The 26,502-nt window shown below is 46.3% G+C and overlaps 2 protein-coding genes across 2 annotated transcripts in view; both read left to right on the plus strand.

Annotated features, from left to right (window-relative positions):
* Window positions 1-4,521: 4,521 nt before the first annotated feature.
* LOC136611015 (E3 ubiquitin/ISG15 ligase TRIM25-like) overlaps window positions 4,522-26,502 on the plus strand; it is a 47,253-nt gene continuing 25,272 nt past the window's right edge. Inside the window, exon 1 of the mRNA XM_066590254.1 lies at window positions 4,522-5,488. Coding sequence (XP_066446351.1) covers window positions 4,534-5,488 — 955 coding nt within the window. The 5' untranslated portion in view covers window positions 4,522-4,533. The remainder of the gene's footprint in view (window positions 5,489-26,502) is intronic.
* Window positions 5,500-6,916, plus strand: LOC136610930 (tripartite motif-containing protein 14-like; the record flags this gene model as incomplete). Its single annotated transcript, XM_066590122.1, has 1 exon — window positions 5,500-6,916. A coding segment is annotated over one exon (702 nt), but the record flags the coding sequence as incomplete, so codon positions are not given.

Genomic DNA, 26,502 nt, shown 5'->3' on the forward strand with positions numbered 1-26,502 from the left:
CCTACAAACTGCTTCATCAGGCCAAGCTTGTGTGGAGGGGGGGGGGGGGGGGGCGAAGATTATTCTGTCTCGACTGACGATAGGTTCGTTCACAATGTTTGCTTTTCCTATTCTAAGGTTTCCCTATAAGGCCGCTTCTTCTGTACCCGGTGTTTTGCTCGAGCTCTGCTATCCCACATACATATGTAGCACGGATACTTGGGAAAACCTTTTTGTTGCTCAAGAAGAAAGTTGCCCATTTTCAGCTCCCCACAAATGATCCGGTTGGGCTCATGATATTTCAGTAGATCAGCTCCTCTCCTGACATCATTGTACTCTTCTCGCAAATTCACAGAGTGTCCAACTGGAGCTGAACCGCAGACGTTACCATTGTGCAAGAGAACACACTTTAAGCTACGCTTGGAGCCATCAAGAAACAATCCCCATTCTGTCGCACTGTGCGGGTTTATCCCTAATTCATGGAGAAGGCCTGGAATATCGGGGCAAAAAACAAAAGCCTTTTCCTCTGAAAAGAATCTAATAAAATCTTGCTCTCTCTTTCGGAAGTCAGAAACTGTTGCTGAGCGATGTAGCAAATGTTTCTCCGGGAGTCTTGAGGCTAACAGCTCTGGCGATTGCAAGAAAACTCTAGCATCCACACAAAAACTGCTGACAGATTTGAAATCAGCATTAAAAATGCACCCAGAAACAGTTAAAAAATCTCATGAACAGAAAATTCAAAAAAAAGTGTTGGCCTTATTGTTTCGTGCAAATGCATGCCACGACTGAATGATGAATGAGGATTCATTCACTTTTCCTTTGTTATTCAGTTTATGTCTGCAGAAAACAATGATGGATCATTCTGTGTAGGGGGCCGGAACGATCCCTGGTCGCTCCACCTCCATTCACTAGTGATGAAGTAGAAGCACCAATCATGAAAGGGCTGGGAGCTCTAATAAAGTGGCCATCAGTGTATGTCGTTAGTGTCACGGACTTGCCAATCTTTCGGTGACATTATTCTAGGATTTTGCAGATAATATTGTATTTTTTCTTTATTTCCAGGTGAAACTGGAGAGTAACTTCGCATCCATCATTTTTGCCATTTCAGTCTTGGAAGGACTTGGACGCTCTCTGGACCCAGACATTGATATACTGGAGGCAGCCAAACCTCTGCTGCTAAAGAGTGCTGCGTCTCTGATCTAGAACCTGGCAGGGCGCTAGAGACGCCCCAGATAGCAGGAATTCCTTATACCCTCAGTCCAGATGGTGGCAACGCCTGTTCAGGAGGGAAATCATATAGGAGGTCCCAGAATACCGTCTTCTCCAATGAGAGCGCCGACAAATGCACAACTTTTTTTAATCAGAAAAAAGAAACAAAGGGAACGGAGGACAAGTGAGGCGCTAATCAGTTGTAGCAAGTCCAAAAGACAACTGATGGGGTGAACAATGCATTGTAGTTAATGATCTCACCTGACGTGGCTGCACTAACATGTGCACAACTACATGAATCACTTCAAGGTCACAGGTGTGATAGACGTGGGGAGGACTTGCAAGCCCTTCTAGGTTCACTTAGTCCAACATGTTTGGTTTACTCTGTATGCCTGAGGAAGACCCCATTCTGGGGTTGAAACGTGAAGTTTTATATTTTATGTTTGTGTTTTCATTTTTAAAGAGTGTATTTTAATTGTAAACAAGTCTGGCATCATAGTCATCGGTTCCTGAGGAGTTGCGCCTGCAGACATGGTTTTTGCTTCACTACAGTACTTTTTCTTATTAAAGGTAACATCCACAGTAATTGTGTAACATATCTTTATAGGGGCTGAAACACTGGCTTCCTGCAGCCACCACTAGGGGGAGCTCACAACACCTGGAGTTACACAGCTTCTAGTGAACTCAATGGAAGCTGTAAAAACATCTCTGCAGTAAATGTAGATTATCATGACACAGGGAACTGGATCTTAGTTCTCCAAAATCCATATATAGGGTACACAAACATTTAGGAAAACCCTCATCATCGTACTTCCCTTGATGGTGGTTCACTGAAAACACCACATGAAAATCTGCAACTGCATCCCCCTCCTCCAGGGTCTTCTATTTACTTTTGAACACTACATAGATATCTGTGGAGCCGGCTAGCAGGGAACGGGTAACTACAGGCTGCTTGTTGGTGAGGAAGATACTATTGTTGCCGATTTACATATATTACAATATCTAATATGTTATCATTCGCCACTGATTTAGGCAAAGAGAAAATATTGCTCAGTGCGCTTTAGGCTCGAGCGACACTGCAGCTTGTGGCCGAGTAACATTAAGATCATGAAGGTTGCATTGCCAGTTGTACAGGGTCTCTTTAAGGTTGTACCTTAGTTCGGTCGGGTGGTCCAGCAGTAAAAAGCATGGTGGGGAGCTAGTCCCTATGCCTGGAACAACTTGCACTTGTATCTACACTGCAGGGGACATGTGTAATCAAAGTGGCAACAACATGAATCAGTGTGTACATAAGTATCTAGAGGGTTGGGAGCGGCACAGTTTCTTCTTAGGGAGACTGCCAGGTTACTGTTACATACAGGCCATGCAGCGCTCTGCTGGGAAACTTGGTGTGCAAATAGGAGATGGTGCAACATTTTTTACAGTCGTCATATGAAGTTAAGAACACAACCTTTATTATAGCATACCTAAAAACATCATCATTGAAGCAGACAGATAAAGAGGAACATTTCTACGTGTTTCAAGCCTCACAAACCAGGCTTTCCTCATGATGTCATTACCAACCTTATACCTCGGGTTAGAAACAAACCCCTTCTATACATCTGGTGAATATTCAATCACATTAAAAGTTTACTACCTTCGTACTTCAAGAAAAATTACCCCCGCGCTCGTGGGGTCCAGGAACATTGAAGGACACACGGTCCACGAAATAAATTTAAATTATTTATTTCTTTAGTTGCTACGCGTTTCGGCGGAGTAAACCGCCCTCTTATGCCTGAAGAGGGCGGTTTACTCCACCGAACCGTGTAGCAACTAAAAAAAAAAATAATGTAAATTTATTTCGTGGACCGTGTGTCCTTCAATGTTCCTGGACCCCACGAGCGCGGGGGTAATTTTTCTTGATGTACGAAGGTGATATGCAAACAGCCCAATCAAGGCTGTAACCCCAGTGATCGCTCTCCGGAGATCGGTTTCAGGATTCCAGGAACGCTATAAGCCTGCAAGGATACAGGGTGCCGGTGGACCTTCTAGGTAGGAGGTCCAGCCGAGCACCAGGTGAGTGCTAAAAGTTTCTCAAATTTTTTAAAATTTGTTATGAGCGAGTAGGCGCTGATTTCTGTCTTTTCTATTAAAAGTTTATTTAGATACAACGCTTATCACTCAAAAGAGGTCTTTTGAGCGATAATTGTTGTGTGCCTTTACAGCGCAAGGTGATCTCTCAAACGTTGAGCGATCACTTTGCGCTCCGAGTGGGGGATTCAAATCAACGTTTGAGCGATCACCTTGCGCTGTAAAGGCACACAACAATTATTACTCAAAAGACTGTTCTCTGCTTGGAGCGCCCCACTGTTATACAGCCGAGCGCTCCGAGTGGGGGATGCAGAAGACAAGTGGGGCTGCTTGTCTTCTGCCTCCAGCTGTTCTCTGCTCGGAGCGCCCGGCTGATATACAGCTGAGCGCTCCTAGCGGGCGATGCAGAACACAGCTGGACAGCTGTGTTCTTCATACCCCGCCTGTCTTCAGGGAGTGGGATATAGCTAAAACAATAGTATCAGCTGTATTTAGCTGTAAATTCCTGATAATGCTGATTGTTGTCTTTCAGCATGCTGAAAGACAACGATCAGCGACTGGTTAATGAAAACCGCACAATGTCAGTGCAGTTATATACAACGATTATCGCTCAAAGGATGGCTTGAGCGAATTTTGAGTGAAAAACGTTGTGTCTACATCAGCCTTAAGAACCCACATGACCTCAAATCAGCACATCACATGTATTCTTAATGTGATTGGGTTGAGGCATGAAGTTGAGGAAGAGATCGGTTTGTGAGGCTTGAAACATGTAGGAGTCTCCCCTTTTTTGTCCATCTGCTTCTGTGAGGATGCCGTATAATAAAGGTTTGTTTGTAACATCTGAGTCCTGGAAGAAATCTTGTGTTTTAAAATTGGATGTTATTTTTACACAGAACTTCTTTAAATTCAAATTCATTAAAGGCTCACGCCCCCGACCGTCGCAGGATACACCCGCGGATTTACGCCGAGGGAGTACCGCGGTGGTAAAAAAAAACGCACCTGCTAGTCATCACAGAAAAACGCGCATTTTCCACCAGTAAATCCGCAGAAAATAGAACATGCATGTCGTCATTGGCTGGCAGAAAAGCTAATAGGCTCAATAGAACGGAATTCTGCCACAGATTTAAGCCGCAGAAACCGCAGTAAAATTCGGTCCTGAGTGTGAGCTCTAAGACGTACAATGCCTTTAAGGGGTTAAGTGAATGGGTGTGACTACAACTTTGCTGTTTATCCAGCATCAGACACGTTTAGTTTCATTTCCTCCTTCTGTCAGCCATGGCGTCTGCTGCTGTGAGAGACGAGCTGCTCTGCTCCGTCTGTCTGAGCACTTATACAGATCCTGTAATGCTGAGATGTGGACACAACTTCTGCCGGGTCTGTATTCATCAGGTGCTGGATACACAGGACGAGGCTGGAGTTTATTCCTGTCCTGAATGCAGACAAAGGTCTCAAAAGCGGCCAAGACTGATGAGGAACTTGGCTCTGCGTAACATCATGGAGAGCTTCCTGATTACTCCTCCGACACAGACGGAAGCCGGGATCTTCTGCACTTACTGTGTGGACTCTCCTGTATCGGCCGCTAAATCCTGTCTGCACTGTGAAGCTTCCCTGTGCGAGAAACACCTGAGAGTTCACAGCAAGTCAGCAGAACATGTCTTATGTGAGCCCAGAGCCAACCTGGAGGAAAGGAAATGTTCTGTCCATAAGGAACTTTTAAAGTACTTCTGTACTAAGGACGCCATCTGTATCTGTGTGTCCTGCAGTTTGGCCGGAGAACATTGGGGTCATCGGGTGGAAATGCTGGATAAGGCCTCTGAGAAGAAGAAGGAGAGACTGAGAAATGTTCTCCAGAAACTGACCACAAGGAGGGAGGAGACCGAGGAAAGAGTCCGGAGTCTGGAGGAGCGCAGGAGGAAAGCTCAAGAAAAAGCATCTGGAGAAGCGGAGAGAGTCACTGCCCTGTGTAGAGACATCAGGAGATGGCTGGATGACCTGGAGAAGAGGGTCCTGAGCGAGATCTCCAGGCAGGAGAAGGAAGAGTCACTCTCACTCTTTGCTCTGATGAAGAAGCTGGAAAGACAGAAGGATGAGCTGTCCAGGAAGATGAGACACATGGAGGAGCTGTGTAACATGACTGATCCACTGACTGTCTTACAGGAACCAGACACCGGGGACTTGTGTGATCCTGAGGAGGAGGGAGGTGATGGGGACACGGGGAGACATGATGGAGGTGAGGAGGACACAGGGGGACATGATGGAGGTGATGAGGACACGGGGGGACATAATGAACTGCTCCATGATGTAGATGGTCCGGATGTGGCTGTGATCTCAGACACATTACACACATTAGATGACATAATTACAGATATAAGGAGGGGGATCTATGTGGAGGATCCTGTAGACATATCACTCGATGTAAACACAGCTGGTAATTATATCCATATATCAGACGACCGGAAAACTGCAACAAGGACACAACAGAACCAGAACCGTCCAGAAACAGCAGAGAGATTCCAGGATTATCAGGTGATGAGCAGCCGGAGATTCTCCTCTGGACGACATTACTGGGATGTGGAGATCAGTAGATCTGGGTGGTGGAGGGTGGGGATGTGTTACCCCAGTATAGACAGGAGGGGGCAGCAGTCATACATTGGATATAATAACAAGTCCTGGTGTTTGTGGAGGTCTTGCTTTGATAATCAGTACTCAGTGAGACATGATAGTAAAGAGATCCGGTTACCTCAACAGATCTCCAGTGATAGAGTCAGGATCTGTTTGGATTATGAGGCCGGGCGGCTGTCCTTTTATGAGCTGTGTGACCCCATCAGACACTTACACACCTTCACTGCCTCCTTCACCGAGCCGCTTCATGCTGTATTATGGGTAGATAAACCATTTCTTGGACTTAATGGTATGATTAGCAGTTTGAGAATCTGCAGCTAAGTGATCACAGTTGCTGTAAGGAATTCCCCAGAGCCCGGGGATGTAGAGTATTCAACATAAAACATTTCGGTGATCTGTTAGGGTCTAATATGGAGGCTCCTCCGGGATTATTACTGTTATTACATCCTTGTACAACATTCTATCTAGCAGGTCCAACATACCGCCCAGATTGGATAGCAGCCTTGTCTGGTCAAACGGAACACCTTTCCAGCATAAAGCCCCTTGAAAGTGTTCTAAGCCCCCCATAGGCTATAATAAGCAGTGATTAATAAGTAATCATCTTTTTTGTGTCTGTGGCAACTCTTAGGTCTTATTCACAGGGGAAAGTGCGACGTAAGTCAGTGAAAAACTGACCGATTTCACTGCGACAGTATGTGCGTTCTACATCAGTTTTTGTTGTGTTTTCGTCCATTTTTCACATACGTCAAAAAAAAAAAAATAGAAAAACAGAACATGTTCTAATTACTGTGATTGAAAACTCCTACTGAAGTCAATGGGTGCCTGAAGATAAAGGCGGGCACACACATGCCATATGAGTGCGTTCTGTTTTTTTTTCATACGCCCATTGATTTTAATGGGCAGTTTTAGGGATTATTCAGACGATCGTATATCAGTCGGGTTTTCACGCCGGCCGATATACGCTACTCCTCTCTACAAGGGGAGGAGGCGGGACAGGACCGGAGCTAGTGCATTGATTTCCCACCCCCTCCCCACCCCTCACCAGTTTGTAATGAGAGGGTCGGGATGGGGCAGTGGGGCTAAGTCCTGCCCTGTCCTGCCCCTCCAATTGCAAACAGTGGCAAGGGGTGGAGAGTGGGTGGGAGCTCAATGCACTAGCTTCCGCCATGTTCTGCCTCCCATTGCAGAGAGGGGCAGCGTATATCGGTTGGGCGTGTAAACCCGACTGATATCCGATCGTCTGAATATGCCCTCAGTGTGTGAAAACTTCCCAAAATAGGACATGCTGCAACTTTGTAACATCAGTCCATGGAAAAAACCGCATGTCTGGATGACTGCATTCACTCTAATGAGTCTGAGCTCGGTCAGTTGTAAGCGAGAAGTCAAACATTAACCCCTTAATGACTGCCGATACATCTTTTGACGGCCTGCGATGCGGGTCAATCTCCCTTCATACAACATTTCTTACAGTCAACACCCGGCGGCAACAACTTCGATAAGTCACGGGGCTCATCGGAGCTTTTAACTCTTTAAATGCCGCTGTCAATGAAATCGCAGGGAGCCATGCGGGTATCATGGCAGCCAGGGGCCTTCTGAAAGGTCACAGGGCTGTCCTGGCAGCATATATTTATATTCCACACTACCTCTGCTCGAGCCAACCCAAAGAACTAATCACTGTGAATCAGCCAACCCAAAGAACTAATTAGGTTACGAATCGAGCAGAGGTGGTGTGGAATTTAGTTACATACCCGTGGGGTGGCTTGATAGACTGCCTGCCTGATCGCTGTATGATGTAAGGCTATGGCATTACATCATACTACAGGAGCGATCAAAGCACCGCAAGTTGTTGTTCCCTCTGGGGACTAAAAAAAAAAGTTAAAATAAGATCAATAAAGTGTTGCTAATTTTTTTTTAAAAAGTAATAAAAGTTAACCCCCCCTTTGCCAGATTTCTAATAAAAGAATTTTAAATAATAAAACAAAAATACATATTTGCTATCGCTGCGTCCGTAAAAGTCCGATCTATCAAAGAAACACATTATTTACCCCACACAATGAATGTCGTCAGAGCACGGGCGCAGTGTCAGTAGCATCTGTGTCGCGGGGCGGATGGCTTTCATTGACTTCAATAGAGGCCGTGGAACCCATCCGTGCAGGAAAACCGCACAAAATGGGGCATGCTGCGGCTGTTTTCCTCCGTGTGCGATCCGCGCCGGGGAAACATGACATCTGCAGGTATTTAATTACCTGCGGGTGCCCAATGATTCCCTATGGGTGCGGATCATGTGTGCGGGAGAACTGCGCAGATTTAATAAATCTATTTGCCCGTGGACATTGGGCCTTATTGGAGCTAACCGAAGAATGGCCACCGAATTAGAAGCAAAATCTTTATTTGCCGCAATGAAATTTGAAACGTTCTAAATAAATACTTTACAGTTTTGTAAATCTCTGCTTGCTGTTATACAATAGAATGACAGCAAGCAGAGATCTTGAAAACAGTAAAGAATTGTAAATAAGCTGAACTGGCAATAGAGCAAAGATTGTGGTTGTGACATATTATAGTTATATAATATTTCTATTATTCTGGTGATTTGCTCTCGTCGTGTAATAATCCCGCTGTATCACATGTCATGTTACCGGCCGTATATAATTAAATAGACGTCTTTCCTGGATGATATCACTGCTTTGTCATATGTTTCACAGTTCAGGAGATGCAGAGGTAGCAGTCGCCCTGTGCCTGAGGTTGCCCCATAAGCAGGTCCCAGTATTACAATGTCACATGGTCGGTGGAGGCATGCTACACATATTACATGGAGCCCGGGAGCTTCAGTTTACATCTCAGATGACGGCCGTTGACCAGAGACTTGTGTTCCAGGTCCTTAGAGGATTAGTAACACTTCCAGCAATGTATTCAGTTTAGGAAGTCTACGTCACGACAATCCCAATAGATTTAACACAAAAACAGTTTATTTCTACTTGTTGCCAGCAGGGGGCAGATTGTTCTTTAAATTGAACATCTGAATTCTCTTCCATTATGGCTTCTTCATCAAACAGAATATAATGACGGAGCTCACCTGATCGTGACGCCACATGTAATAAGCTGGGGCATGGCCGCATCAGGCTCTTCACTTTAGGAGACAGCCACCTGACAAAAGGTGACGGGTATCAGCAACTGCCTCTTTAAACCCTTAACCCCTTAGTGACGAAGCCTGTTTGTGCCTTAGTGACGGAGCCAAATTTTGAAAATCTGACAAGTGTCTCTATAACATAGAATAACTCTGTAAAGGTTTTGCATATCCAAGTGATTCTGACATTGTTTTTTCACCACATTTTGTACTTTATTTTGGTACTAAAAATAGACTGATAGGATTTGTGTATATTTATTAAAAGCGCCAAAATTGGGAACATTTTGAAAAAAATGTTATTTATTTCACATTTTCAACTGTAATATCTCAAATATGTGTGAACATACTGTACAATTTTTTTTGCTAAGATATATATTTCCATCTGTTTACTTTATTCTGGATGCACATTTGAAAACTTTGTTTTGTTTTTTAACCATTTAGAGGACGTACAAATTTAACATTACTTATCGACATTTTGAGGAAAACTTTGTTTTCCTGCACCAAGCCAAGATTGTAAAGGCTCATGGGTGTCAGAATGATAGATGCCCCCACAAATGACCCCATTTTACAAACTACACCCCTTAATATATCCACTGAGGGGGGCAGGAGTATTTTGACCCCACAGTTTTGTTTTCAGGAATTAATGCAATTTAGAGGAGAAAAAATAAAATTTGATATTTTTGCAAATGTGTCATTAGAAAGACAGATTTTTTTTCTATAGTACACATAAAAATGAGAATCTACACCCCAAAATAGATCCCCCTGTTTGTGTCCATAAAACATTCCCATTGTGGCCCTAATCTTATATCTGTATGCACAACGGGGCCCAAACCGAAAGGAGCAGCCGGTGGCTTTCACAACAGACATTTTGCTTGAAGGTGATTTAGGCCCCATTGCCCACTTGTAGAGCCCTGGAGCGGCCAAAACGACCTTCAGTAGCTGGGAAGCAAGCGATTTCAAATGTCCCACACCGATCTCCTCTTCTGCGCATCCACCTTCTTTTTTTCTTTCGCGCGTGTGCAGAAGGGTACGCTCAGGACCAGATCATCGCGGGACATCATGGAAGAGGGGGGTGAGTAGTCTCAGCGCCCCTCATGGATGCGATCTGTGAGGAGAGCTGAAACTAACTTTTTAAAAACTCTTTATTTACTTTAATGCGATTGGCACTATCCGCGGGATAGCGCCGATTGCACTGCTGGTGGGGGGGAGGGGGGCTCCCCACCACCCACCGTAACAGTTCCATGCAGAGGCATAACTTGAAGGTCCAGGGACCCAATGCAAAACCTGTAACAGGACCCCAACTATAATGCTTTATTTATAGTACTGGGCTCCCATATGGAGAAGAAAGGTCTCATGGGCCCCCTAAGGCTCCTGGGCCCGGCTGCAACCCCATCTCCTATAGTTACGCCCATGGCTCCATGTTATCAGCTATCTCCAGGCACCGACAGCATGGAGCCGTCATGTCCTCAGCCCACATGGCTTTAATCTAAAGAGGATGCATGTTTTTACGTCCTCTAGAGGCCCATTTACACCAGCCAATGATCGCTAAAAAAAAACCCAAAAAACCCCGCTAAACTGCAATCTTTTTAGCGATAATCGGTGCGTCTAAATGTGCGCCCATCGTGCGCTTTTCAGGCACTGCTAGCTGATTAAATTCAGTCCAACCTAAAAATCGTTGTTTAGCCTTATCAGCAGTTCTCCACGGGGAGTGCTGATAGCATTGTTTCCCGTGGAGAACAAAGGATCTGAGCGCAGATAAAAGCCCTGAGTCTATTAAATGCATTCAGGGAAGGCTTCATTTACACACTTAATTGCTATTAAGTAGCTACTTAATAGTTTATGCAAAATGATCCCTCAAAGCTGTCACTCAAGGTGCGTTCACAAGAGCGTATATCGGCTCGGTTTTCACGCCGAGCCGATATACGTTCTCCTCATCTGCAGGGGGGGGAGCCTGGAAGAGCCAGAAGCAGGAACTGAGGCTCCCGCCCCCTCTCTGCCTCCTCTCCGCCCCTCTGCACTATTTTCAATGAGAGGAGGCGGGATGGGGCGGGGCTAAGGTCGCACGAATTAGCCCCGCCTCTTCCCATTGCAAATAGTGCAAAGGGGTGGAGAGGAGGCAGAGAGGGGGCGGGAGCTCAGTTCCTGCTCCTAGGCTCTTCCAGCCTTCCCCCCCTGCACATGAGGACAACGTATATCGGCTCGGTGTGAAAACCGAGCCGATATACGTTCGTGTGACTTCACCCTCAGGCTGTCATCTGCTGGTGTAAATGGGATTTAGGATTAAAGCCCACTTAGCTAGACCGTAAAAAGGCACTGGGCCGTCAGTAAGGGGTTAAGGGCAGGTTGTTTCAGTCCTACAGAACCAGATACTTTTTAGGGGTTTCACCCATCTGGTGGTTTTACTGCCCTATTTTTTTTTTTCAGCTACCTAAATTATTTTTGCTGTGATGCAAGAAATGCAGGGAAGGAGTTGGTGTGAGAGTGCGAGTACCGCCCGCTGCCCGCTGAACGCAACCAGGCAGGAACTAGCATTCTCTTCACTTCATTCACTCGTTTGCCAAGCCCAAGGCCGCGCTCAGGCATGCCATCGGCAAAATTCCTCAATTTCCCTTTTGTGATGAGGTGCGCTAATCGCGCTAAAACAGAGCAGCCAGTGCTGGAAAATCACGGCATTAGAAACCGCCGTGATAGAGCGCAGGTCTGCGAGGCTCCACTAAAACCAATGGGAGCCTTGTACTGCGATTACCGCGGCATTCTGAATGCTGCGGTAAAAAACAGATGTGTGAGAGTGGCCTTAGTGTAGTGAACAGGAGAACAGGCATACGAGATGGAAATCAGAAGGTTTTTGCCCCCAACCTCTGAGCTTCTGCCTGTAACTACTGCCGTAAATGTGCCTGTCATTGCCTGTTTGGAAAGTTTTCTAAGTAAAGTTTTACCAGGCCTCTACCGTTCCTGAGGACCCGAGGTACCATACACTTGTCTAGTGGTTTCTGGATCCGCCGTGTTTGAATGCTGGTGTGTGGAACGGTGGCGTCACGAACTGACAACTACTACCCCCTTCATCCTGAGGACTACTGGCCCTGTCCTCTGCTGCTGTAACTCCCTTGGGGACCAGGAGTTGGTAAGTGCCACCGTGACAGGTCCCTGCAATACACCCTCCCAACACCAGCCATGTGCTTGGGTAGAGAGCCATTACCCTGAAGTAATACCCTAGGGTTGGAGTCCATTACATTGGTTCTCCATCTCCCTATAAGCGAAGTGGGTACATTGCAGTTTCCACCAAAAGGTCTTTGTTAAGCATACACATACATACAAGTGTCTCATATGAATAGTGATACAAATTAACAGCAGTCATATAGGCCTCTCCCAAGGTGAAGAGCCAATATCCTTACATCATCACTGGTCAGCCTTCATCACAGTGTACAGACCCGTCATGGGTCACAGGCGCGGGGACATAGTCTCCAAATCCTGCGCAATAACAATCAGAGAACGTCATCGATGTACAGCAAGTATCGTGTAATAAAAAATGTCAGTTTACCTCTCGCACAAAAGTGACATTATATAATGATATGGATACACCCTTTAGTAGTGGCAATACACCATTACACTTTTCATGCCGAGCCGATATACGGTGTCCTTGTCTGCAGGGGGAGGAGGATGGCAGAGCCAGGAGCAGGAACTGAGCTCTCGCCCCCTCTCCGCCCGTTGCCAGTATTTGCAATAGGCGGGGGCGAGACGGGTGGAGCTAAGCCCCGATGCTTAGCTCCGCCCCCATTCTGCCCCTCCCATTGCAAGTAGTGGCGAGGGGTGGGGAAGGGGCGGGAGCTCAGTTCCTGCTCCTGGCTCTTCCATCCTTCCCCCCTGCGGACAAGGACACCGTATATCGGCTCGGCGTGAAAACCGAGCCGATATACGGTCGTCTGAATAAGCCCTAAATCTGGCAAGAATGCAATTCAATTTGGAGCAGCAGAGTTACTAACTACGTTGTGTGATTATGTGATGGGGTTTCATCACAGCTGCTTAAAACAGCGCGGCCCCGCGAACGGAAACAAGCGGGACCGTTTACTTGCATTAGTAGTGTTATATTTGGAGTATTAAATAACGGAGTGGACTCCAAATATGAAACTAATGAAACCCTTGTAAAAAGACACCCCTATCGTAATTGTGCCTCAAGTACACTTGGATACCCTCAGCGGCCCCTCTCAGTACCCCAGTAGTAATAGCGGCCCCCAGTGGTCTCAGTAGTAAAAGTGCCTCTCAGTGGTCCCAGTAGTAATGGTGCCGCTATTAGTAAAAATAGCACATCGGCGACCGATTTTATACTGTGAAATGCTGGAAGCTCCCGTAGACTCCTATGGGAGCTGAAAAAAAGAGAGGAGGAGGGAGTTTACCTGCGTCCAACACTGGGAAAAGATGACAGGTGCCTCTATTTAGGCATTAGTAGTCATTCCGAGGATTTCTTCCGACCGAGGGATTTCGGCGCTGCAGTGTGTTATTTTGCTGTGTGAGACACTGAAGGGGTTAATAATGGACACTTGGTATATTTCACTGGTATAATCCAGATGGTACACCCAGTAGGTATGAAGGGAGTTCATGCCTCACTACGTGAGACACAGGGAAGAACCAGGGTGTGATGTGATCTCCAGCAAAGGTAGTTGCAGGAGATTCTTTGGTAAAATGTGTTTGGGGCCTGTTTTTTTTGGAATGGATGGCAGGTTGGTAGTGGGGCTGTTCATTCCACTACCTCCACTCCAGGTCTTATTATGGGGAGGTAAGCTCCTCAGGTGCAGAGGCTGGGTAATTACCTGGGCCATAAAGTCTGCAAAGCTGCAGACAGAGGGAGGCCGGGTGCAGCTAAGTGTGCTGGAAGCTGCAGACAGAGGGAGGCCGGGTGCAGCTAAGTGTGCTGGAAGCTGCTGGCCTCAAGAGATGGTTTCCTGGTCAAAGTAAAAAGGAACTGGGCTTTTGGTGCAAATTGTTTGTGCGGCTGCAGCGAGCAATAACGTATAGTCAGGGAAGGACTCTCCGACAGCTGATACACCGCCCGTGCGAATGGATGAGAAAACACTAATTAAGCTCGGGACTTGATTGCGGCTATTCTTCATGTATGCGGTTTTTAGCGGCGATCGGCCGAGAGTAAAGACGCATACGGTCGTGTGAAAGAGGCCTCATACTTGTGGAGCTGTGGTGGACTGCTTGCTGACATGTTACAGACTTTTCTGTCTGAGGAGATATTCTGCTGTTGTTTCACGCAGGATGGAATTCGGACACGCAGACATTTCTGCGCCACAATGTTATCCCAATGGGGCTTGAACTGCGCACTTTTTAAAATCCGTGTGTCTTTACTTCAAAACCGCAAGATTAAAATCCGCAGTGGAAAAGTTTTCTGCTGTGGAATTAAGGACGTCTTGTGGAATTCTTGTTACGGATTTCTAACTTACAGGAAATGTAATTCTACAATTAAAATCTGTGAAAAATAAATAAATTAAAAAATCGCCATAAATTCTGCAGCTCTTCCCCAGACTAATGCCCTACACACATGACTGTATATACGCCGCTATTCAGCACCGCCAAAAAACTCACACATTTTTAAGTGCGCAAAAAAATTGCACTCGGAAAATATAGCACATTGGCGACCGCTTTCAGTCGCGATTTTAAACGCCGCATCAACAGGTAGGTATTGCCCTATCTTTTGCCGTGATGCGCTGGAAGTTCCCATAGACTTTAAAGAAACCGGGAAAAAGGGAGGGGCAGGGAGTAACTTGGCGTACAACACTTGGAAAAGAAGACAGCCGGCTCTATTTAACCATTAGTAGTCATTCTGAGGATTTCTGCAACCGCCCGTGTGACGGGCAGAAAATACGCAGCGAAGGTTCGGGCCTCAATCACAGCAATTCTTGATTCATAAAGAACCAATCAGGGATGCGCCAGGTTTTTTCAATGGATCTAAAGTGCAGCTATTGTACAAGCGGCCATAAAGCCCTCAGCTGGTGTCAAGCGGGGAGAATCAGAGTGATAATCCCCACCGACACCGATGTCCAGGAAAGCTTTGAACGAGGTTCTTTATTCCCCCATCCGTGACTTGACGGAGAACAGCAAAAAATCAGCATAGAATACACCTAGTCCGGTGCTCGATATAGTGGTAGTGTTGGAAGAAAAAGCTATTTTGCGCTTGTGGGGAAAAAGTATTTATTTAAAATTACAGAGCGACGCGTTTCGGCAAACTGTTATCGCCTTTTTCAAGCTCAGATACAGCATAGTAAAGACATACATTTATAGACAATATTTACAAAATTAATGTAAAATATAGATAAAAAACACCTGATGTTACAAATTAATGATTCCCTTATACTCATAAAAGAGAAAGTGATGACCATCCTGGAATACACTAAGAATAATGCTGATACTATATACTGTTACCAGAAGGCTCCAGAACTAACATACAGCTATAAATGTAATCAGTTTAAATATTAGAAAGATTTTTATAGAATAATAAATAATAAAAGAATGATGCTAAATCTTTTCTAATCCCTCGTTCAGCCCACATGGGGTTAATGTATTTAATCGATGTATCCAGTACATCTCTTTTTTCCTTAACCCCTTCACAACCAAGGACGTACCGGTACGTCATGTGGCCGCGGGGTATGTATGAAAAGAGGTTGTGATGCAACCTCTCTTCATACAGTGCGGGCGTCAGCTGTTTATAACAGCTGACACCCGCGGGCAAAAGCCGCGAGCGGCCGCGCGGCCGATTACGGCTATTAACCATTTAAATGCCGCTGTCAATTCTGACAGTGGCATTTAAATCCCCCGAATGATGTTCGGGGGTCCCGCACGGGCCCCTCGCGGTGAGATCGGGGGAGCCGTGCAGGTGTCATGGCAGCCGGGGCCCTAATGAAAGGCCCCAGGGCTGCCTTAACAGACTGCCTATCGAGCCATCCACACAGGGTGGCTTGATAGACTGCCTGTCAAAAAGCAGTATGACGTAATGCTATAGCATTACATCATACTGCAGGAGCGATCAAAGCATCGCATCTTAAAGTCCCGCAGGGGGACTTCAAAGTAATGTAAAAACAAAAATCAATAAAGTTTTTTTTAATTGAAAAAAAAAGTTGTGAGAGTTTAAATCACCCCCCTTTTGACATACCTATTATTAAAAAATCTAAATAATAAATTAAAAATACATATTTGGTATCGCCGGATCTGTAAAAGTCCGAACTATCAAAGTAGCACATTATTTTTCCCGCAGGTAAACGTTGTCCGAAAAAAAAAAAGAACACCAAAAATGCACTTTTTAGTTACCGTGTCTCCCAGAAAAAACGCAATAAAAAGCGATCAAAAAGTCGTATGTATTCCAAAATGGTACTATCAGAAACTACAGGACATTCCGCAAAAAATGAGACCTTGCTCAACTACGTCGACGGAAAAATTTAAAAGTTATCGCGCGCACAAAATGACGGCAGAAAATAATTGAAAAAAATTTAATGTCTTTGAAAAAAAAAAGAGTATAGTAAAAAAAATAAAAAATACAAGTTTGGTATGGTAGTAATCGTACCGACCCATAGAATAAAGTTATCATGTCATTTTTGTGCGCCGTAGAAGCAAAACACACAAAAAGATGGTGAAATGTGTTTTTTTTTTTCATTTTACTCCACTGAGAATTTTTTAAAAGTTTTTCAGTACATTATATGGTACTTTAAATAGCACCAATGAAAAATACAAGTCGTCCTGCAAAAAACAACGAGCCCTCATGCAGCGATGTCGATGGATAAATAAAGGAGTTACAATTTTTTAAAAGGGGGGCGGAGGGGAAAACGAAAATGGAAAAAGAAAAGTGGCTGCATCATTAAGGGGTTAATGTACTGATCGATTTCTCTTCAATACATTCAGTGGGGTCACCAGCATGTCAGAAAAGGCCCCTTTGTGGACATCGTTAAAGTGTTTGGACAGGCTATGTGTTCGCAAGTTATTTTTAATGCTCCACCGATGGTTGTTGATGCGGGTTGTTAGTTTGTTAATCCTTCTTCCTACGTATTTCAGTTTACAGGGACATTCTATGAGATACACTATTGGTGCAGGACTGCATGCCATAAAATGTAATATTGGAATTTTAGTATCATTGTGTTCAGTATCGATTCTTTGGTGTGCCATCACAGCGCAACATTTACATTTGTTTCGAAAACATTTGTAGCTCCCTCGTTTTTTAGAGATGTTTTTGACTATTTTTCTTTTTTTATCTGGGTTTGAAGGCGCAATAAGATTCTGTAAAGAAACCTTTCTTTTAAAAATGAGTGATGGAACTTTACCTAAATGACCCGATAAATACGGATCAATGAGTAAAATAGGCCAATGTTTTTTTAAAATACTTTTTATGAAAACATGATCATTATTATATCCAGTAACAAAAGATACATTTTTATTTTTATTTTTAGAACCTTTTTTACTTGTATTCGGCCCGGCATTGTTTTTAATTAATTTATTGTAAGCATCATCTATTATTTGTGACGGGTACTTTTTTTCTTTAAAACGTTTTTTTTAAATTAAAGATCGCTCTTGAAAGTCACCATCCAGGGTACAGTTGCGTCTTCTGCGTTGCAACTGACCATACGGAATGTTTTGCTTCCAGGATCTGGCATGGCAGCTGCGGAAGTCTAAATATGAGTTCTTAGCAACTTTTTAAAAATGAGTTTTAGTTATAATTTTAAAATCATCTTGTTTTAAAACTAGATCTAAAAATACTGTAGACTCTCGACTATATGTACTAGTAAATATTACATTTTGATTACTATTAAGATTATTAATATAAGAATTAGGACTATCTTCGGACCCTCCCCAGATAATTAAAATAGCATCAATATATCTTTTGTAGAATATGATATTGGTATCTAAAATGAGATTTTTTTCAAAGTTCCCCATAAATAAATCAGCTATAGCAGGTGCAAATTTGCAACCCATTGCGGTCCCAAGTAACTGCAAATAAAAAGTACTTTTATATAAAAAATAATTATTTTTTAATATAAAATCTATAGCTTTTATTAAAAATATTTTTTGATTCGGCGGCATTAAAGGATCTTATTTACAGCTAAAGGGCCTAAATCATGGGGGAGATTAGAATTATTTGCACCTGCTATAGCTAATTTATTTATGGGGAGGAGCGTTCCCGCCCCCCGGAGCAAGCACCACTGATTGTTCCCGGCGTCTATGCAGCCGGTTCGTAACAAGTAAGTGTGGATTGAGTGTCTTATAAATGTATGTCTTTACTATGTTGTATTTGAGCTTGAAAAAGGAGATAACAGTTTGCCGAAACGCGTCGCTCTTTAATTTTAAATAAATTCTTTTCCCCGACGAGCACAAAATAGCTTTTTTCTTAGAATTCTTGATTCATGTGATTTTACGGTGTGTACGGTCGACCCTAAAATGCATACGCTCGTGTGAAGGAGGCCTAATTCCGTCGTTTTAAAAAAACAACAAGATCTGTACTAATTGACCAATCAGCATCTACGCTGCGTCCTGCGGTCCATTACACCCCGTGTGAAAGATTACCTAAAGCTTCACTCTTGATTGCAAATTTGAAAGGGGGAGAAAACGAAGAGGGCCCAACAGCGCTACCTTTGCTAACTTTTCACCAATAACAGTCGGATAATGTAAAGCTGACTGCAAATGCTTAACCGAAAAAGCCACCTGATGCGCTGGGGGGGGGGGGGGGGGATTCTAAAAGCTTCCGTAAAACCCAACAATAACCATGCATTTTCCGCATCAGGATCCCTATTTAGAAATGGCGCCATCTCAAGCTTTTACTGGGGTCGCCCCTTTGCCGAGCACCAGCCGCCCTTATACCCTTTTTGCTCTTGAAACAACGAGACGACCCGTGCGATCCTCCATTGCAAATGGAGCAGCAGTGCTTAAACTTGCAGCCTGCCCCAAATTTACACTGCCCATCGTTAAACTGCCAGCAGAAGCCCGGTTTGTGCCCCGCTGACAATCCAGATTGACTGGCAGAATTGGCGTCACTAGCTGAGCCGGATGGCCCGGCTCCGCCCTGAAAGGGTTGCTCATAACGGGATGACGCCATCACATTCAGCCAAAGCCCAATATCCTTGCGATCCCACCAAGTATTGAGCCTAACTGCCTCCTCTGATGAAATTGCTCATCATAATGAAGCCGTGCCTACCCGACATAGGTTCTCTAGATTTCTCCGGTTGCTCCAGTCTGCCATTTGCCAACGTTGTCCCCTCCATTGCCCTAGCTCGTCCTGGGCCGGCGTGCCGCCCGTACTGATGCTACATGATCACCACCGACCGCAGCTGCAGGGGGACTTCCCCACTTCCAGCCTCGTGTTCCCGACGGTGCCTGGTATGCTCCCAGGAGCTCATCGTGATGGTGCTGCTTTGTTTCTGAAGTCCGGTTCGCCCCCCGGCTGTCACATCACCGAGGGGTCTAATTGTGGGCCTGGACCTCTCTGCCTGCTGACTGATGGTACTGCTGCCCTCCTCTGATGGCCTCCCACGCTGTCCACACTGGCCAGCTCATCCCCAGGGAAGCCGACCGTGTCCCCCACAGGTTGTCTGCCGACAGGTGCCGCTAGCTGGGTAAATTACAATGTTCTAATCCCCCCTTCCTCTCAGATAATTGGCAAGCCTTTGATATACAAGAGGACAGGAAATTCTTTGTCCCGGTGTCAACACAACTGGCTTTTTGACAGGTAGATACTAATTTGCTATCCTTGGCCTGCTGGATGTTGCCTTTAGAGAGATAATTGCATTACCTCACCTTAGCTGTGATGTAAATAAGCCCCATTCTCTTCCAGCCTCCAAAAGCTCCTTAGCTGGAGTTAGCATGAGGAGGTCTCATTTTTTGAATCATTTGTTTGGTAATGAAGTCTTAGGAAGCTCACTTAAGGCTCTGTTACACACAAAGATGGCTTTTGAGCGATCATTTTGCATAAACTACTACTTGCTACTAATGCCTATTAGTACCAATTAGTAGTCTGTGACCCGCTGGGAGCCGTATTCAGAGAACAGACCACCTGCTGTTTACTGAATAAATTCCCCTTGTTCTGCCATGGGGCTGACAGTTGAGACAATGTAATCAGTGCTCCCTGGGTAGAACACAGTGTGCGGTCCTTCTTATCAGCTCTTCTGCCAAATGATGGATTTCATGCCGAACTGAAAATCATCGCTTGGCAGAAAAGTGAAAATGGGCACGTTTACACCCAATGATTATTGCTCAAAAGATGGCTTTTGAGCGAATTTTGAGCAATAATCATTTGTAGTGGCCCAGCACATCATCCTGGTCCCCTCCATAAATGTCATACATGTTTGTCTTATGTAGATGCACTGTGCAATCTTGTCTTGTCATTCCCAGTGTTTGTGTTGCAAAGCTGCGGCATTGGAGAGGTTAAAGTAAAGTTATTCTGGGCCCTAACTGTTCCTGGGGACCCGAGGTACTATACACAAGTGTCTGTGCTTATTCTCCGGCATGTAGCATACCGGTGTGTGGGAACAGTGGCGTCACGAGTGATAACTACTACACCTATCTTCTGGTTTATTGGCATTTTCTACCCTAGGGGTGTCGACGGTGGCCTGCAATCCTACTCTGGCCTTGGCTATGTGTCATCTCTCTGGGAACAGAGCCTGGTAAGTGCCGCCATGACAAGCCAACACTTCACCCTCCCAGCTCCCCACATTTGTGAAGTGTCCAGGGTACCCCTATGGCGTGTTGCACATTGTGTGTAAAAGGGCCTTTATCTAGGGCTAAATTTCCCAGACAATTGGGCACCGTCTGAGGGGAATTTGGTATTAAAGATTCTGGGCCTTATGAAGGTCCTATCCCGATATGAATATTTTTAGAATCAGTGGAACAAAACGCATCTACACGCAGTAAGGTCCGATGCCCAGAACACCCAGAACCGCATATCTGGGAATATATAGCTCTGACCATATACATGAGTAGACTCTATGCGTAGGTACAGTCATGACTAAAAATCTGCTGGGCCGATATTCACGATCGGCCGCCCTCTCGCCGAGATAAGACTGAAACTAGGGAATTATGATTTTTCAGAGTTCCTACAAATCCAGCCTTCCCTTCTTTGTATGACCTCAGAGGGGGCGGGGAGACGGTGTGTACTGAGGGAGACTTTAAAATGTGGGACCCCACAGGTCCAAGTTAGCAATCCACGGAGCGATACTACGATATATGGGTTGTCCTTTGTTCTAGGAGCACCGCCGAAATCAGACCCATTGGACCGATATCCAAGTCCGGTAACTTTCTTTTAATTTCTCCTGTTTATGTTAAACCTGCTGAGTGTATTACCCGTATCCCTCATACTCCCATGTGATAATTTATTTTTGTATATCTTTGTACATTTTATATGTTGCGCTGATAGACCTTTAAAGGGGTTTTCCGCCACCCAAACTGATTTTCCCCCCCCCCATTAATGCCCTGTGGAGTAGAAGCATCACACACAACAGCCTTTCCCATAAAAATCGATATTCTGCTTACCTTTTCATTCCTTTTCTTCCCTTTATAAAGTTTGCCTGAAGAATTCTTCAAAGATGGCGCCGCTGGGTAGTTCCCATGATGCACTGCTGCCTCTCTCTCCTCAGCGTGCGCGCTCCCGATGACACCAGTCACATGACTGGAGGACTGGCGTCATAATGCAAATGCACGCTTCACTGCTTTGAATAGAGCCGGCAGCCGGCCGGTCCCATTCAGAGCAATGAGAGGGCAGGGAGAGCAGTGCGATCTCCTGCTAGAGCTGTGACAACTGTAACAGGAGAATCCTTCATCTCCCTGGCATGTCCCCTCATCACTGGATACTGGGACAATGATGTGACAGCCCTGTCACAGTGTCCAGTTATGAGGGGACATGCTGAGGAGATGAAGGAATCCCCTGCTAACAGCTGTCACAGCTCTAGCAGGATCATCATCTGTAGCAGCACTTTCAATAGCAGAGAATCACGATCCTCAGCTATTGAAAGTGAAAGTAGCACCAAACATGACTGACACACACACAGCCCCCTCCACACATGCACCCCACAGTGTCCCCCTCCAGTGCCCCCCCTCCCCCGCAAGCCACCAGCTGACAGCTCCGACCAGCAGCATCCTCCCCCCCCCTCCACTGGCTGACAGCTCCGACCAGCAGCATCCCCCCCCCCCCCCCACTGGCTGACAGCTCCGACCAGCAGCTCCCCCACCTTCCCCCTCATCCCCATCCCGGGACTACTGACTGACAGGTCTGTCACCCCTACACCTCCCCACCCCCACCCCTGACTACTGACAGCTCGCAGCACCCCTCCCCCGTGAGAGACCGGCACTCCACTCCCCCTCTTCCACTCCCCTTACCTGTAAGCTGAAGATCCCGCGGCCGCGCGGCCCCTGCAGGCAGACCAGAGCTTCCTGAAGCAGCCGGCAGAAGAAGATCTACTGCGCATGCGCGGAGTAGAAGAAGCACATCCCTGTGCAGGACTGGGGGGACTTCCCACCTTATAACGCTCCCTTTAATAAAACACGGGACCACTTCTTCTTTATGCTGGCATAAATTTGTGGGAAGGCCACAGCTTATTTATTTATTAATATATAAAATCCAACTATTTATTTCTTTCCATGCCTATCGCCTATTCTTACTCCTAACGCTACCAAAACTTTCGAGGCGTGAGAAAGCCCGTTAGGGCCTGTACGCACCCTCAATTCTCCAGCTGGCATGGAAATACCGCTAAACCGCCAAGAAGGATGCAGCCTGCCTACGCTGCCATCCGCCCCCCACATGCCAGCGACAGAGCCGCCTCCACCCCGTCCTGCAACCCTGATAGGAATGTGTCCATACCTATATCACTTAAATGGACACCATCCTTCCTCCACATACCTGGCACCTTTTTCTCCAGCTCCCAGTGCCTAATGGCTACCCCTCCTATTGACTTAACGAATTTAGAAATCTTAAAATTTACATTTTTTCTTACCCTGTCGATAGCCTCCCTGTCCCTTGCTTCTTTCCACACTCTCCTGGTGACTATATCGGACCATACTATAATGGTCTCCTCAAAAAAATTTTTGAACCTCAACATATCCTCCTTCATAAGCGTTACTAACTCAGCTACCCTTACCCTCCCCAAGTCATTACCACCCGCATGAATTACCAATATCACTTTCCCCTGGGACCATCTGCTGACACACAATATTTCTTGTAGCAGCCTGGCCCATTGTAGACCTCTTACCCCGTGCCATTTCACCTGGACCTCTTTCAGGCCCAGGTTCCTGCCAATGGGCCGGGTCCCCGCTCTTTTCTCTGCCCAATGAATGAAAGAATGGCCCACCACCCAAACTGTCCACTCCGAACCTGCAAAATAAACACATAACGGCACACCACAATGTAACTTAAACTATAACACTCTCAAATTTGGTCGGACGTACGACTTGTACGCCTCCGACCTCCAGCGTCCAACCCGCTTCACCTCGTCTCCTCTTAATCCACAAGCAAACGCTGACGTTGCTGCGCCAATCCTGAACGAATGCGTGCCAAACTCGCTGGGCTCGAAACCTAATCGCTTCAAGCATGCGCGCATAACAGCCCCAAACTGGAACTTGGTCAGTGGGGCTCCTGAAGCATGCGCCAATAGTTGTCCTTTTCCGCTGTGCCGTGACAAAAACTGTCTCAGCAACGCCACAGGACACGCCGCTGTCCCCAACGCCGTCAAGCGCAGCCACTCACCTGCGCCATACACATCAGTCTTGGACTTTTTGATGCATAGCTTTATATCATCTGTACCGCACAGAACATCCTCGAAACGCAACCCCCCCAGCTTCCTACAGCTGGGAGCCACTATTTCACTCAGTCTCAATGCTGCGAAAAACGCTAACGAAAACGCAACCCGAAAGAGCAGCACCTCGCTTTCGTCTTTGCACACTGCTCCCAAAACGGTCAGCATCGCCTTTAACAACTCAAATGTTATCGGCCGCCTGTCGTCTCTTGACGACCCTTCTTTTTTCCAACCTTTAAGAATCTGTCCGAAGACAAACTCCTTTGTCACATCGCGCCGTCCGTGCAGGCGCAACAAAAATGCAATGGCCGATAAGTGCTTGCGCGCCGAGCTCGCCGATGCACCCCGACGCCGCAGCTCCGCCATAATGTCTAACGTCACCGCTCTTGCCCGCGCTCCATCAGGGAATTGTCCCCCTGCTGCCATCAACCACCTTTTCCATATTGCATTATATCGCTTCCACGTCGATTCCGCAACGGAGTTGCGAATCAGAGTCGTGAGCTCTCTTCTACTATCTCCCATAAGATCGCCGGGCAACATACCCCTTTGACATCCGCTGTCGGGTGGAGTTCCCTGAATCTCTCCATCTGGAAACGAGAAAGAGCGTCAGCCGTGTTATTGTTTACTCCGGGTACGTGTCTCGCCTTCAGCTTAATATTACTCTGCAGGCATCTCAAGACCAAATGGCGTAAAACTGCCAAAACCAAGGGAGATCTGGACGTCTGCCTGTTCACCGCTGTCACTACTGCCTGGTTGTCCGACCAGAAGCAGATATTCCTGTTTTCCAAAATCGGCCCCCAGATCTCCACCACCACCATTAGCGGAAAAATCTCCAGCAGTGTTATGTTCTTCACCCACCGTCTTTCGAACCATTCTCTGGGCCATGGTGCACTGCACCAACTGTCCTCCAAAATTACACCGAAACCACAGGAGCCCGATGCATCCGACATCAGTCCCAGCTCCTCGTTTGCAACTTCCGCAGTTTGACAAATCACCTGACCATTGAACGTTTGAAGAAAGACTTGCCATGTGTGCAAGTCCTCCTTCATACCCTTTGTCACTCTGACGAAGTGGTGTTTCTCTTTAATCCCGACTGTCGCCAATGACAGCCGCCTTGCAAACGGGCGGCCCATCGGAATGACCAGACACGCAAAATTTAACAAGCCTATAATTACTTGGAGCTGGTGCAGTGTAACTTTCTTAGAACTGCCAACCAACTTAACTTCTTGCCGCAACCGCGCTACTTTCTCGTCCGGTAAACGAAATACCATTGCCATGGTATCGATTTCAATGCCTAAAAATGTAAGACATGTTACCGGACCGACCGTTTTTTCGCGTGACAGCGGTACTCCCGCTTTACCCATCAGATCCTGAAATGATGCCAATAACAACCCGCATACCTCTGAATCTGATGGCCCGACGAAAAGGAAATCATCCAGATAATGTAACACCGATCGGATGCCCGTCTCGTATCGAAGCATCCAGTCCAGAAATGAACTGAACACTTCAAAGTAATAACAAGAGATGGAACACCCCATCGGTAAGCACATATCCACAAAATATAAGCCGTCCAAACGGCAGCCCAACAAGTGGAAGCAATCTGGATGCACCGGTAATAGTCAAAAAGCGGACTCGATATCAGCTTTTGCCAACAGAGCCCCCTTTCCGGCCTGCCGTACTAGGCAGACAGCCCTATCGAAAGAAGTATACGATAAGGCTGTTTGCTCCTTGGAAATCCCGTCGTTGACTGACTCGCCCGTCGGGTAAGATAAGTGATGGATAAGCCGGAACTTACCCGGTTCCTTCTTTGGTACCAAGCCCAAAGGTGAAACGCGCAAGTTCTCGAATGGCGGTTCCTGAAAAGGCCCCGCCATCCGACCCAGTTCTACCTCCTTTAACAGCTTCTCCATCACCATCTCTTTATTATCATACGCCGATTTTAAATTGCGGCTAAGCGTTAACGCCGAACCCGGTTGATGCGGAATGACGAAACCCGTGTTAAAACCTTCTTTAAGAAGGTTTGCTTCCCGTCTCCTGTGGTACTTGCCTAACCACTCCTCCAGGAACAGCGCGTTCACTGGCGTTGCCCCCGGGCAACGCTGTGGCCGCGGGCAAGTTTTGCTTTTGTCTCCGAAAACAACGTACCGCTGCGTGCGCACCACCGCAAAAGGAGCACTCGTGCCGGAACTTGCATGCTGCAAGAAACCGACAGTTACCCTCATTGCATGCCCAGCAGGAACCCGAGGGCTTATGTGGAACGGGTGCCTGCTGTCCACCAGTTACCGCATTATTGCTCTGAAAAAGGGGCTTCGCCGGCTTTTGCGCCAGGATCAACTGGATCCAAGCATCCGTCGCTTTTGTCGCCCAACTCACGTTACTCATTCCCGAAATCCTTCGACGAAAATCTTCGTCATAGCGCCACCATGCCGCACCGCCGTGCAGCTTGTAAGCGCTATGAATAGTGTTAATATATACCAGTAGCTCCGGGCCTTTACCCGGCTGGTACTGGCATATAACGTGAGCCAGGGTCAACATGGCTTGTAGCCAATTGCTAAATGTTTTAGCTATTTTGGGCTTCTTGTCCCGTTCAGCGAAGCGCTCCTTATCAACCGACACATGCTCCACCGATAGGAGCGACCAAATGTCCACGTATATTCCACTTTTAATTTTCTCAATTGTGTCCTCCGCGAGGCCCACCCCCAGCGGGGCCACGCCACAAAATAAAGAGTCTGAAAAACGTAG

The sequence above is a fragment of the Eleutherodactylus coqui genome, chromosome 2 (genome assembly GCF_035609145.1).
Source record: "Eleutherodactylus coqui strain aEleCoq1 chromosome 2, aEleCoq1.hap1, whole genome shotgun sequence".
Lineage (NCBI taxonomy): Eukaryota > Metazoa > Chordata > Amphibia > Anura > Eleutherodactylidae > Eleutherodactylus > Eleutherodactylus coqui.